Source organism: Amia ocellicauda, chromosome 16 (assembly GCF_036373705.1).
Source record: "Amia ocellicauda isolate fAmiCal2 chromosome 16, fAmiCal2.hap1, whole genome shotgun sequence".
Taxonomy (NCBI): domain Eukaryota; kingdom Metazoa; phylum Chordata; class Actinopteri; order Amiiformes; family Amiidae; genus Amia; species Amia ocellicauda.
This window is the reverse complement of record NC_089865.1, coordinates 3226750-3242423: the sequence shown is the minus strand read 5'-3', so window position 1 is coordinate 3242423 and position 15674 is coordinate 3226750. Positions and strand designations below refer to the sequence as shown.

Sequence of the window (15674 nt, the reverse complement as noted above, 5' to 3'; positions counted from 1 at the left end):
CCACTCACCTGCCGCACTTGTCTCTCCGGTTGTGATCGGCTCCACTGCTCAGCAGCAGCTTCACACACTCCACGTTTCTGCGGCAGACAGACACAGACAGACAGACGTGTTACCAGCAGTCTGCATACAGGGATTAAACCACCAGGAGACAGGAAGACAAATCCACAGAGGAGAGACAGGAGTCAGAAAGAAAGTAAACACATACACATACATGTAGAGAGAGAGAGAGAGAGAAAGAGAGAGAGAGACGGACGGAGGGATAGTACAGCGGACACTCACCCCCCTGCGGCGGCGGCATGCAGACAGGTCCTTCCGAAGGCATCGGGGGTGTCTATCTCAAAGCCTGCAGACAGGATCAACTCATTACTGAAGGAGCACACTATGCTATACTTCCGGCCTGGGGCAGAGACAGACACGGCCACAGACAGACAGACAGACAGACAGGGATAGGCCGACAGGGAGGAGGAGAGAGGGAACACGATAGGCAGGGGAGGGAGGGAGTTGAAGACAGGAGAAAGGAGAGAGGTGGAAAAATACAGGTGTTAGTACGGAAATGGACAGACAGGACAGGACAGGAGCGGGACAGATCAATCTGCGGACGATCTGTCCGGCCCACATGGTCTTCTTCTCATAGACATGTTATTGTTTTTCCCTTTACAGGTTTTTACACATAAGAATAATAACAACAACTCTAAAAAAAGCTTTTAAATTGTCGCTCATTTCTCCCACTCTATCCAATGCTCAACCCGCCCTCTCCCTACACAGCAGCACTCTCGCACCCCCCCAGAGAAAATTACACCAACCCCCATCCCTACCTAAGGACAGCAGTTTACGGCAGCAGTCCGAATGGGCATTGAGAGCAGCCAGGTGCAGAGGGAACATGCCATGAACCCCACGCCTGGAGAGAGGGAGAGAGAGAGAGAGAAAGAGTTGAAATGGATGTCCTGTAATTGTGTCACATTTATTTAGTTACCCCTGTACATTGATAGTATATGCCATGATAAAGACTGACAATCGGCACTGTCCAACCAAGAGACAGAGAGTCAGTAAGTCCCACAGACAGACAGACAGATAGACAGAGAGACAGAGCGAGACAGACAGAGAGAGACAGAGAGACGGTGAGTCAGTCAGTCACACAGACGGACAGTCTGTCAGATAGACAGATAGACAGAGAGAGAGAGACAGTGAGACAGTCAGTCACCAAGACAGAAAGATAGACAGACAGACAGACAGACCTGGTGCAGTCTGCGCCACTGGTGAGGAGTGTGTTGATGAGCAGCTCGTGTCCGTACCGCGCCGCCACGTGGAGAGGGGTGTTCCCGTCCTTGTCAACACTGTCTATCTCCCCACCTGCAACACAGTCCCCGTCACACACCGAGACACACAGCCCAACACACCGCTCACACACCCAGACACATAGCCCAACACACCGCAGTCACACACCCAGACACACAGCCCAACACACCGCAGTCACACACCCAGACACACAGCCCAACACACCGCAGTCACACACCCAGACACACAGCCCAACACACCGCAGTCACACACCCAGACACATAGCCCAACACACCACAGTCACACACCCAGACACACAGCCCAACACACCGCAGTCACACACCCAGACACACAGCCCAACACAACGCAGTCACACACCCAGACACACAGCCCAACACATCACAGTCACACAGCCCAACACTGCAGTCACACACTGAGACACACAGCCCAACACACCGCTCACACACCCAGACACATAGCCCAACACTGCAGTCACACACCCAGACACACAGCCCAACACTGCAGTCACACACCCAGACACACAGCCCAACACACCACAGTCACACACCCAGACACACAGCCCAACACTGCAGTCACACACCCAGACACACAGCCCAACACACCGCAGTCACACACCCAGACACACAGCCCAACACACCGCAGTCACACACCCAGACACACAGCCCAACACACCACAGTCACACACCCAGACACACAGCCCAACACACCGCAGTCACACACCCAGACACACAGCCCAACACACCACAGTCACACACCCAGACACACAGCCCAACACACCGCAGTCACACACCCAGACACACAGCCCAACACTGCAGTCACACACCCAGACACATAGCCCAACACACCGCAGTCACACACCCAGACACACAGCCCAACACACCGCAGTCACACACCCAGACACACAGCCCAACACAACGCAGTCACACACCCAGACACACAGCCCAACACATCACAGTCACACAGCCCAACACTGCAGTCACACACTGAGACACACAGCCCAACACACCGCTCACACACCCAGACACATAGCCCAACACTGCAGTCACACACCCAGACACACAGCCCAACACTGCAGTCACACACCCAGACACACAGCCCAACACACCGCAGTCACACACCCAGACACACAGCCCAACACTGCAGTCACACACCCAGACACACAGCCCAACACCGCAGTCACACACCCAGACACACAGCCCAACACACCGCAGTCACACACCCAGACACACAGCCCAACACACCGCTCACACACCCAGACACACAGCCCAACACACCGCAGTCACACACCCAGACACACAGCCCAACACACCGCAGTCACACACCCAGACACACAGCCCAACACACCACAGTCACACACCCAGACACACAGCCCAACACACCGCAGTCACACACCCAGACACACAGCCCAACACACCGCAGTCACACACCCAGACACACAGCCCAACACCGCAGTCACACACCCAGACACACAGCCCAACACCGCAGTCACACACCCAGACACATAGCCCAACACTGCAGTCACACACCCAGACACACAGCCCAACACCGCAGTCACACACCCAGACACACAGCCCAACACCGCAGTCACACACCCAGACACACAGCCCAACACACCGCTCACACACCCAGACACACAGCCCAACACCGCAGTCACACACCCAGACACACAGCCCAACACACCGCAGTCACACACCCAGACACACAGCCCAACACACCGCAGTCACACACCCAGACACATAGCCCAACACACCACAGTCACACACCCAGACACACAGCCCAACACACCGCAGTCACACACCCAGACACACAGCCCAACACAACGCAGTCACACACCCAGACACACAGCCCAACACATCACAGTCACACAGCCCAACACTGCAGTCACACACTGAGACACACAGCCCAACACACCGCTCACACACCCAGACACATAGCCCAACACTGCAGTCACACACCCAGACACACAGCCCAACACTGCAGTCACACACCCAGACACACAGCCCAACACACCACAGTCACACACCCAGACACACAGCCCAACACTGCAGTCACACACCCAGACACACAGCCCAACACACCGCAGTCACACACCCAGACACACAGCCCAACACACCGCAGTCACACACCCAGACACACAGCCCAACACACCACAGTCACACACCCAGACACACAGCCCAACACACCGCAGTCACACACCCAGACACACAGCCCAACACACCACAGTCACACACCCAGACACACAGCCCAACACACCGCAGTCACACACCCAGACACACAGCCCAACACACCGCAGTCACACACCCAGACACACAGCCCAACACTGCAGTCACACACCCAGACACATAGCCCAACACACCGCAGTCACACACCCAGACACACAGCCCAACACACCGCAGTCACACACCCAGACACACAGCCCAACACAACGCAGTCACACACCCAGACACACAGCCCAACACATCACAGTCACACAGCCCAACACTGCAGTCACACACTGAGACACACAGCCCAACACACCGCTCACACACCCAGACACATAGCCCAACACTGCAGTCACACACCCAGACACACAGCCCAACACTGCAGTCACACACCCAGACACACAGCCCAACACACCGCAGTCACACACCCAGACACACAGCCCAACACTGCAGTCACACACCCAGACACACAGCCCAACACCGCAGTCACACACCCAGACACACAGCCCAACACACCGCAGTCACACACCCAGACACACAGCCCAACACACCGCTCACACACCCAGACACACAGCCCAACACACCGCAGTCACACACCCAGACACACAGCCCAACACACCGCAGTCACACACCCAGACACACAGCCCAACACACCACAGTCACACACCCAGACACACAGCCCAACACACCGCAGTCACACACCCAGACACACAGCCCAACACACCGCAGTCACACACCCAGACACACAGCCCAACACACCGCAGTCACACACCCAGACACACAGCCCAACACACCGCAGTCACACACCCAGACACACAGCCCAACACTGCAGTCACACACCGAGACACATAGCCCAACACTGCAGTCACACACTGAGACACACAGCCCAACACACCGCTCACACACCCAGACACACAGCCCAACACCGCAGTCACACACCCAGACACACAGCCCAACACACCGCAGTCACACACCCAGACACACAGCCCAACACACCACAGTCACACACCCAGACACACAGCCCAACACACCGCAGTCACACACCCAGACACACAGCCCAACACACCGCAGTCACACACCCAGACACACAGCCCAACACTGCAGTCACACACCGAGACACATAGCCCAACACTGCAGTCACACACTGAGACACACAGCCCAACACACCGCTCACACACCCAGACACACAGCCCAACACCGCAGTCACACACCCAGACACACAGCCCAACACACCGCAGTCACACACCCAGACACACAGCCCAACACACCGCAGTCACACACCCAGACACACAGCCCAACACTGCAGTCACACACCCAGACACACAGCCCAACACCGCAGTCACACACCCAGACACACAGCCCAACACACCGCAGTCACACACCCAGACACACAGCCCAACACACCACAGTCACACACCCAGACACACAGCCCAACACACCACAGTCACACACCCAGACACACAGCCCAACACACCACAGTCACACACCCAGACACACAGCCCAACACACCACAGTCACACACCCAGACACACAGCCCAACACATCACAGTCACACAGCCCAACACACCGCAGTCACACACCCAGACACACAGCCCAACACTGCAGTCACACACCCAGACACACAGCCCAACACACCGCAGTCACACACCCAGACACACAGCCCAACACACCGCAGTCACACACCCAGACACACAGCCCAACACACCGCAGTCACACACCCAGACACACAGCCCAACACTACAGTCACACACCGAGACACATAGCCCAACACTGCAGTCACACACCCAGACACACAGCCCAACACACCGCTCACACACCCAGACACACAGCCCAACACTGCAGTCACACACCCAGACACACAGCCCAACACACCGCAGTCACACACCCAGAGACACAGCCCAACACACCACCGTCACACAGCCCAACACTGCAGTCACACACCCAGACACACAGCCCAACACACCGCAGTCACACACCCAGACACACAGCCCAACACACCGCAGTCACACACCCAGACACACAGCCCAACACTGCAGTCACACACCCAGACACACAGCCCAACACACCGCTCACACACCCAGACACACAGCCCAACACACCGCAGTCACACACCCAGACACACAGCCCAACACTGCAGTCACACACCCAGACACACAGCCCAACACTGCAGTCACACACCCAGACACACAGCCCAACACACCGCAGTCACACACCCAGACACACAGCCCAACACACCGCAGTCACACACCCAGACACACAACCCAACACACCGCTGTCACACACCCAGACACACAGCCCAACACTGCAGTCACACACCCAGACACACAGCCCAACACACCGCTCACACACCCAGACACACAGCCCAACACTGCAGTCACACACCCAGACACACAGCCCAACACACCGCAGTCACACACCCAGACACACAGCCCAACACACCGCAGTCACACACCCAGACACACAGCCCAACACACCGCAGTCACACACCCAGACACACAGCCCAACACACCGCAGTCACACACCCAGAGACACAGCCCAACACACCACCGTCACACAGCCCAACACTGCAGTCACACACTGAGACACACAGCCCAACACACCGCTCACACACCTAGACACACAGCCCAACACACCGCAGTCACACACCCAGACACACAGCCCAACACTGCAGTCACACACCCAGACACACAGCCCAACACACCGCTCACACACCCAGACACACAGCCCAACACTGCAGTCACACACCCAGACACACAGCCCAACACACCGCAGTCACACACCCAGACACACAGCCCAACACACCGCAGTCACACACCCAGACACACAGCCCAACACTGCAGTCACACACTGAGACACACAGCCCAACACACCGCTCACACACCTAGACACACAGCCCAACACACCGCAGTCACACACCCAGACACACAGCCCAACACCGCAGTCACACACCCAGACATACAGCCCAACACACCGCAGTCACACACCCAGACACACAGCCCAACACACCGCAGTCACACACCCAGACACACAGCCCAACACTGCAGTCACACACCCAGACACACAGCCCAACACACCGCAGTCACACACCCAGACACACAGCCCAACACACCGCAGTCACACACCCAGACACACAGCCCAACACACCGCAGTCACACACCCAGACACACAGCCCAACACACCGCAGTCACACACCCAGACACACAGCCCAACACACCGCAGTCACACAGCCCAACACACTGCAAGTCACACACCCAGACACACAGCCCAACACACCACAGACACACAGCCCAACACACCGCAGTCACACACCCAGACACACAGCCCAACACACCGCAGTCACACACCCAGACACACAGCCCAACACCGCAGTCACACACCCAGACACACAGCCCAACACACCGCAGTCACACACCCAGACACACAGCCCAACACCACAGTCACACACCCAGACACACAGCCCAACACACCACAGTCACACACCCAGACACACAGCCCAACACACCACAGTCACACAGCCCAACACACCGCAGTCACACACCCAGACACACAGCCCAATACTGCAGTCACACACCCAGACACACAGCCCAACACACCACAGTCACACAGCCCAACACACCGCAGTCACACACCCAGACACACAGCCCAACACACCGCAGTCACACACCCAGACACACAGCCCAACACACCGCTCACACACCCAGACACATAGCCCAACACACCGCAGTCACACACCCAGACACACAGCCCAACACAACGCAGTCACACACCCAGACACACAGCCCAACACACCGCAGTCACACACCCAGACACACAGCCCAACACCGCAGTCACACACCCAGACACACAGCCCAACACCGCAGTCACACACCCAGACACACAGCCCAACACACCACAGTCACACACCCAGACACACAGCCCAACACACCACAGTCACACACCCAGACACATAGCCCAACACTGCAGTCACACACCCAGACACACAGCCCAACACCGCAGTCACACACCCAGACACACAGCCCAACACCGCAGTCACACACCCAGACACACAGCCCAACACACCACAGTCACACACCCAGACACACAGCCCAACACCGCAGTCACACACCCAGACACACAGCCCAACACAACGCAGTCACACACCCAGACACACAGCCCAACACACCACAGTCACACACCCAGACACACAGCCCAACACACCGCAGTCACACACCCAGACACACAGCCCAACACTGCAGTCACACACCCAGAGACACAGCCCTGCAGGGCACTGTAATGCAATACGACGCAGTGGGAATGCGCTGTAACACGCTGTACAGCGATACAACACACTGTGACAGCCTGTAACGCACTGCTACACAAGCGAAATGACCCACATTTCCCCGCACTCTTCTGTTGCGCACTGAAACCCCACAACGCACTGCAACACTCTGGAACGTCGTATGACTTGTGTCTGTCTATGTCTGTGTGTGCGTGTGCAGGTGTCTGTGCGGGTTGGGGTTATCGTATGCCAGAATATGCGAATTCCCTGACTGGGCACATTCCTGCCCCTGCCCCACAGCATTCCACATCCCCTGCCTCGCCTGTCCATTCCCAGCCTCTCTCTGTACATACCCCCCCACCCGCCACCAGCGTCACATTCCTATCTACCTCAATCAGGACTCAGATCGGAGCAATACTCACCGTTCTGGATGAGGGTCTGTGAGCGAGTGAAGCGGCCATGCACTGCCGTCATGTGCAGGGGGCTCTTCCCATCCCGACTCTGAGAGAGAGGAGAGAGAAAAATGTTCATTGTGATTGCCTTTATTACCTCATTTTCTCATTAATCAATTAAACATATCGAACGATCACTACAGGCCTCAAGTGACAGCTAACACCCCTTTTAAACTGCCCCCCATCGCCTCTCCAGGAACACGGACACGCGGCGGGACGGGGGGGCGAACCTGCAGGTTGACGTCGGCCCCGTTGTTGACCAGGAACTCCAGGCAGAGGGCGCCGTGCGTGGAGGCGGCGGCGAAGTGCAGCGGGGTGAAGCCCTTGCCGTTGGGCTGGTTGACGTTGGCGCCGTAGTCGATGAGCTCGTTGACCACGGTGTCCTGCCCGTTGAAGCACGCCAGGTGCAGAGCCGTGTTCCCGAACGTGTTGGCCTCGTCGATCTGCCAATCACACACACAGTTTTAGTGTGACAGCGCTTGTGTATTGAAGTGCTAGTGTGCCAGTGTGTCAATATCTCCGTGTGACAGGGTGTCAGGGCAGTACTGACCTCCACAGCAAGGTTGAGCAGGTGTTTGACCACCGCGATCTGCCCATTGGAGGCGGCGGCATGCAGGGGGGTGTAGCCACGCTTGTCCTTGCAGCTGACCTCCGCCCCCTGACTGACCAGCAGACACACAACCTCCAGGTGACCTGCGGAGCAGAGGCAGAGGGGACAGCGTTACTCACAGAACAACAGAAACTATACAACACAGGACCACAAACAGACCGGGAAGGACTACGTGGGGACCTGATTCAAGTCTTCAAAATCATGAAAGGCATCGACCACATCAAACCAGAGGAGCTTTTCCAGATCAGCAGGGACACACGCACCCGGGACACAAATGGAAATTGGGCTTCAAGGCATTCAAGACAGAAAACAGGAGACACTTCTTCACACAGAGAGGCGTCACAATCTGAACAAACTCCCCAGCGATGTGGCTGAAGAGACAATTTGGGAACATTCAAAAACAGACTGGATAGGATCCTTGATCACTTAGTTAATAATGGACACCAAACGAGCACAATGGGGCGAATGGCCTCCTCTCGGTTGTACCTTATGTTCTCATGTTCTATAACTCTCTACCCCCCAGCCCCTGTCTTTCTGGACTCCTTTCTCTCCTTCCCCCAGTCTTTACCCATGTATGCCGCCCAGTGCAGGGCACGGCCGTCCTTCTTGTCAAAGGCGTTGATATTCGCTCCCTTGGACAGGAGCAGCCGGACCATCTGAGACAGAAGGAGAGAGAGAGAGAGAGAGAGGGACGGAGGGACAGGAGATGTATGTCAAGTGACATTCAGGATACTTATGGAAAAGAACGATAGATCACAAAGGAGAGGGGGTGGGTGTGCTGCAGTACCTCGGTGTGCCCGTTGAGTGCGGCGTGGTGCAGGGCGGTGCGGCCCCCGCGGTCCGACACGTTGACGCTGCTCAGCAGGGGGATGAGCACCTCAGCACAGCGCAGGGCCTTGTTGGCGGCGGCCAGGTGCAGCGGCGTCTGCCAGTTCTTGTCACGGGCGTTCACGTCCGCCGAGTGACGGATCAGCACACGCACCGCCTCCTGCAGCACGGGGAGGGGCGGGGTTCACAGTCAAGACGGGTGTTGCGTGTCTGTGCGTCTGTGCGAGTGTGTGAGAGAGTCGGCGTGTGTCAGGGTCAGAGGGCCGGGGGGGATTACTGACCTCACTGCGGGATGCCACCGCCCGGTGCAGAGGGGTCAGCCACATGTTGTCTTTGGCATTGACACGGGCTCCTGGAGAGAGAGCGAGAGAGAGAGAGGGAGTCGAATGAGGGGCAGAGGTGAGATTAAATGAGAGAGAGAGTACTCGAGAGGATGAGTGTGAGAGACGGAGTGAGAGAGACCTGAAAGGAAGAGTGTGAGAGGGGGAGTCAACAGAGACACTACCTGAGAAGAGGAGAGGGAGAGAGTGAGAGAGACAGTACCTGAGAGGATGAGTAGCTCGGTGATCTCTGCGTCCCCCAGGAAGGCCGCAGCGTGGAGGGGGGTCCGCTTCTCAGAGTCCTGAGAGACAGACAGAGAGAGAGAGAGAGAGAGAGAGAGAGACGGTGTAACCTGAGCTATAGTTATAAGGCAAAGACAGTGGTGTCTGATAAGCAGTGAATCGGCAGTGCGTGCACAGTATACTAGCGTAGGTGCAACGTTTCACAATCCCACAGGCGTATAAACGGTGTTTGAACAATGTATTGGATTGCTTACTACCCGAGGATATAAATACAAACCATAAACCTCACATTCCAGATACATAAATGGTCACACGTGTCAATGGAGTAACAGCGTGTAGCAAGAGTGTATTAGTAACAGCGCTGACCTGTGCGTTGACATCCTCCGTCTTGTAGATGAGCATGCGAATCTCCTCTGGGTCTCCATTGAAGATGGCCTGGACCAGCGGGGGCTACAGGGGAACAGAAACCGGGTCAGCACACTCAACAGACAGCCCCACCCACCCACGACACTCCGCCCACACAGACACTCCTCAACAACACAGCCTGCTATTGGTCGAATCACCTGGTCAGCACAGCCCATCAATGAGCAGATCATCCAATCGCTCAGCTGGACGCACAATCAATACGCAGCAACAACTGACTCATATAATTGATATTATTTTCATTACACACATCAATCAACACACCAAAGTATTTCATACTCGATGTATACATACTTGATGCGATCAATCATTCATCCCACACTCTTAATCCTCACAAACAGAAACGGCACCAATGAATCACCAACAAGCCGCCGTCACCATATTCTGCGCCTTCAACTGTCAGCAACAACTTGACGAGACCGTTAGTCCCGATCGCTGAAGCCCACTGAGGACGTCCTATCAGTCAGGGCATTGATCAGGACGTAGACATCATTCAACCTACGCTCACCGCACGACAACTGAAGCTTTCCCACACGTCTCCACCAACGAGATCATCCCCGGTGCCGATGCGGTTTGCACAATGATGGAAGGAAAGCCCAGCTGACGGCAGGGGGATGACCTCCCAGGAGCCTGGCAGGGTCAGAAGCCACGGCCAAGTGTGCGACCGAACAGCTGGGCTTGTGCAGACCGGGGGGGGGGGGGGTAAATGCGAGCTCACAGCACTGCCCTTTTCTCACGCCCTCTGCTGCTCTCTCCCCCACCCCCCTCTCTCTCTCTCTCTCTCCGCTGTTCTCAGAAGTACCCGAGAAGCAGCTAAAACCAGAGCGAGCGATTTCACTTCCGCCCAGATGCGGAGGCTCAAACCCGCTACAAACACACACTCGCACACACACAAAAAACTCTCTCCCCGTTTCTCTCTGTCTGTCTGTCTGACAACCCATCCAGACGGGGCAGCAGTCTCGAACCCTGGTCCCTGTTTCGGAGTGCCTGATCTGGACCGTTTATGAACCGCAAACCCAATTAAAAAAAAAAAAAAAAAAAAAAAAGGAACAAAGGGGAAAATGCTTTGTTTCGTTCAGGATTCATTGAAAGATCTTGGCTGGTGGGCCAAAAACAAAGGGCAGTCCAGGACCAGGGCTGAAGAGCTCTGCTGGAGAACAGGCTTAAAGAGCACATACACAACCCGAGTCCCACGCGTGAGAACACACACGTCGAGAAGCACATTGGCGATGACCGGGGGGGCGGCAGTCAGCGGGGCACGGAAGGGGGTCACAATGCTGATGTTTGTGTGTGAGGAGTGCCGGTCGGGGGATAAGGAGACAGTGGCACTGGGAGGAGAGAGAGGAAGTGAGAGAGAGAGGGAGAGGATGCAAGCAGTCCCAGAGCAGGACAGACCAGACCACCCCCTACCCATCTCCAAAACAACATCCCTGCTAACACTGACACTATTGTTACACACATGGCAGCCGCCCCCCTCAGCAATCACTAGATACCACCCTGCCCCTCACCCATTCAAAACACCAACCCCTCCACTCTCAACCAATAGGCATACGGATCCCTCCCCTCGAGACCAAATTAGTCCAGGGCACCCTCCTCTCCGGACCAATCCGCGCACGGCAGACCCCTCCACTTCCTCCTACGGGTGCAAGCAGTGCCTCCCCGCGAGCCAATGAGCTTCTCTCTTACAGACATGCCACGAGGAAGAGGTCCCACCCCTCGCCTTTCCCCGCTTCTCCTTCCTTCCCTCTCTCTGTCAAACACCCTGCTCTATCAGATAATAATATCAGTCCATCGTTCTCTCGCTCTGTTTGTCTGGTTCTTGTTGAGACTGTTCCTCGTCAGCGGCGCTGTCTGTCTCTGGGAGACGGCGATGCGGTGGAGCTGCATTCTTGCAATATCTGCTTTCATCTCGAGGTTGAGCAGTGCAGTTACCTTCACCCACACACTGCAGGCTCCGGGTTACAGCGCGGCTGTGTGTGTGTGTGGTGCGTGATCGCGACACCCATCGTTTACATTTCTCACACCGAACAATGTGAATACGTACTAATATTTTCAACACACACAGCTGTGCCGTCAGCAGAGCAGCGGAGCAAAAACACACAACGGCACATTGCAATCGGCCGGCCGCAGTGTGGACTGGGTGTGTGTGTGTCAGAAGGACTGTCTGCCGTCACTGAGCCAGGGCCCTTCGGCTCCCGGGATACAGGAAGTCACTTTTCAAAATAAGGAGGAAGGAAAGAAAAAGCAAAAAACAGACAAAAAAAACAAAACAGGAAGTGTTGATAAAGGTCTCTTCTTTCGACTTCAGCAGACGGGTTACGGAAGCAATCACAACACACACAATACATTCATACCTACACAGGGAGTGAGAGACAGAAAGAGTGAGAGAGAGGAGAAAGAGGGAGAGAAATAGAGAGAGAGAGGGAGAGGGGGATAGAGGCAAGACTGGCAGGCGAAGAGGGCGTCCCCAACAACTTCCTGATCTCTTCCTCTCTGGCACACTCTCCACAGGGCTGAAAGCAGTGATTACACACACACACACACGCCAGCGATCCAGGGGCACATACTCTCACATGCATGGTCTCCATCCCGTGCAGCGCGCTGTCTCAAACTCCCTGACCTGCAGGGCAATTATTTCAGTCTCCTTGCCTGGCCCGCTCCGTCACCTTCGCCTCTCTGCTTAACCCATGGCGCGCCGCCCTCCGCGTCTTGCCCGTATAAGGCAGCGTCGAGGCGAGCCCTTCTGGTCGATTCCGGCTTCAGTAAAACCACACACCTTCTCACTTCCTCCGCCGCTCCCCTCCCCTCCCCCGCTCACCATGATCCACTGATTCTGCGCTCCCGCCGGCCAATCGCAGCCCCGTGCAGGACCTGTGTGTGTGTGGGGGGGGGGGGGGGGAGAGCCCCGCAGACTGACTGTGCGGAGGAGAGAGAGACCTGCTGCAAGGCGGTCTATTATAAGCACAGGAAGCCTCCGGGCGGGTGGGGGGTTGCCAGCCTGTCGGACCCCCCCGCAGAGCCACACTGCAGGACCCCGCTGTCCCCTCACCCGTGGCTCCAGACCCCCCACTGACCACCCCCAGTGCAGCGGCTCCCGAATGAGAGCAGCCGTAGCTTTTATTCCGACCTTTGTGATCTGATTAGTTGATTAGCTGATTAACGGGGCGAATTAAGTTCTGCGTTACAGACTGCACACGTTATGTGACAGGGCGCGTACCAGGAAGCAGAAGGAGCTTTGAGACACGCTCTGTAGACGACATTAAATAAAGTTATGGACATATATGTCTATATGATAAGATAAGCATGTTAACTGAGTGAGAGAGAGAGCTCCTGTAGGAACCGACACTGCGGACCAGCAGGACGTGGTCTGAGAGCAGCACGTTTCACAGGTCTCTGTACAATCGGCAACATCTTGAGAACCAGGAGAAGGTTTTCAGCTGCTCTAATTAAGTCAGGAAGACAGACGAGGACACCCTGCAGGACCAGGACTGCGCCATCCCTGCAGATAAATAGAGCACTGTCAGGGCGATACTGCGGGGCAGGAGAGAGGGGATCGGGCCGGGCAGTAATTCAGAGCACAGGGGACCCACCCCTGGTCCCACAGGCCTCCCCGCGTCTTCTGGTCTTCAGTCCCATCCCAGCAGAAGCGTGGGTCCTCCTACAGGGCCCGGGGGGGGGGGATTATTGACTTGGGCAACACTGAGGGCATCAGGCAATGCCACAGAGTGCACCAGCAAGCAGAGGGTTAACAAGATAGGAGGCTATAGTTGCCATTGCTTTCAAATCTGTTCCAGCCGAGGAGCCAGGCCAAGCGGCGGCTCCTCTACCCTGCTGCAGAGACGCCTCCCGGTTGGAGGCAGTCTCTGGATTACAGGCATAATTAACAGCGCAATAAGTAATTATCACTCAGCCCTAATTGTAGGAATTGTAAGTAACAGAAATGCAAAAAAGGGACAAGTGGGTTAATTATTGAGGCTAAGTGTGTAATAAAACAATCGTGATAACAGCACTGCCGAGGAAACGTCTCCGTCCTTCAGTGTGTCAGACTGGTACTGAATAAAAAGACTAAAACTACATTCTCTCTCTTTCTTTCTCTCTCTCTCTCTCTGCCTAATTCAGCTAATGCATTTTCACCAGACCGGGAAACACTAAGTTATGTCATAAAAACCCCCCACATAAATAAACAGTGAAACTGCTTACAGGAACTGTAATTAACATCCTGAAAGACACGATGCACAGTGTACAAGCCTGCTGTCAACCTTATGGTGACGGAAGCCAAGGTTTTGCAAGTGTGCATGTCAGTGTGTACTGGTGTCGCCGCTGCAATGGCTGACTAATGCCGTCGGCTTGAGCTCGGTGCTTAATATCAAGGCTGTATAGTGACATTTGCTAACACTGTCCCTCCCGGGCCGTAAAACGATTGACAACGAATGACTAACTCTCTCTCTGTCAGTGTTTCTGCAAGTCCGCCCATCCCAGTGTATAAAAGTCTCCATTGTGTTAATCAGCCGCTCTCTCTCTCTCTTCTCTCTCAATCACCCTGCTATCAATCCCTCAAACTATCACTATCACTATCTCTCTCTCTCTCTCTCTCCTTCCATTTGAAACTGTCAAACATCAGCTTCTCTGTCAATGTCAGCCAGAGTGGAAACTTCACCATTTCTTTGACTGTTACAAAAAAAAGGGGAAGAAAACTAAAATGAGGAACAGGCTGTGAAAAAAAACTATGAATAGAAAAAAGGAAGGGAAAAATAGCCCAATGGTTCATGTTGGAGTTGGAGAAACAATAATATGAATATTTAAGAATATATGAATACACAGTCAACAACAATCAATCAAAACTACACAAGTTGCTGGTGGCACACAATCTGTTCTGGGTTTTGACTCGTTTGGTGTGATTCTCAGGTCTTATGATTCACTGGCATCTGGGGCTGCTGCATTTCCAAATACATACTGCAGATGCGCGTTTTTAAAGCATATAAATGAGGCGATTTCCATAAAGCATGAATTCAACCAGAGAGAGACAGAGGCGGACGGGGACAG

At 55.2% G+C, this 15674-nt stretch overlaps 1 protein-coding gene across 4 annotated transcripts in view; it reads right to left on the bottom strand.

Annotated features, from left to right (window-relative positions):
* Window positions 1–15674, bottom strand: part of ankrd44 (ankyrin repeat domain 44) — a 29230-nt gene that overhangs the window by 12653 nt on the left and 903 nt on the right. For 2 of the 4 annotated variants that reach the window (XM_066688251.1, XM_066688254.1), the window contains exons 2-13: window positions 10575–10658; window positions 10189–10267; window positions 9927–9997; window positions 9605–9805; window positions 9386–9473; window positions 8758–8900; window positions 8438–8650; window positions 8178–8256; window positions 1236–1350; window positions 816–898; window positions 280–397; window positions 9–77 (exon numbers count right to left, since the gene is read on the bottom strand). In XM_066688251.1, coding sequence (XP_066544348.1) covers window positions 9–77; window positions 280–397; window positions 816–898; window positions 1236–1350; window positions 8178–8256; window positions 8438–8650; window positions 8758–8900; window positions 9386–9473; window positions 9605–9805; window positions 9927–9997; window positions 10189–10267; window positions 10575–10658 — 1343 coding nt within the window. Of the gene's footprint in view, window positions 1–8; window positions 78–279; window positions 398–815; window positions 899–1235; window positions 1351–8177; window positions 8257–8437; window positions 8651–8757; window positions 8901–9385; window positions 9474–9604; window positions 9806–9926; window positions 9998–10188; window positions 10268–10574; window positions 10659–13198; window positions 13352–15674 lie in introns of those variants that run through there. The other 2 variants (XM_066688252.1, XM_066688253.1) reach the window with 2 other exon arrangements.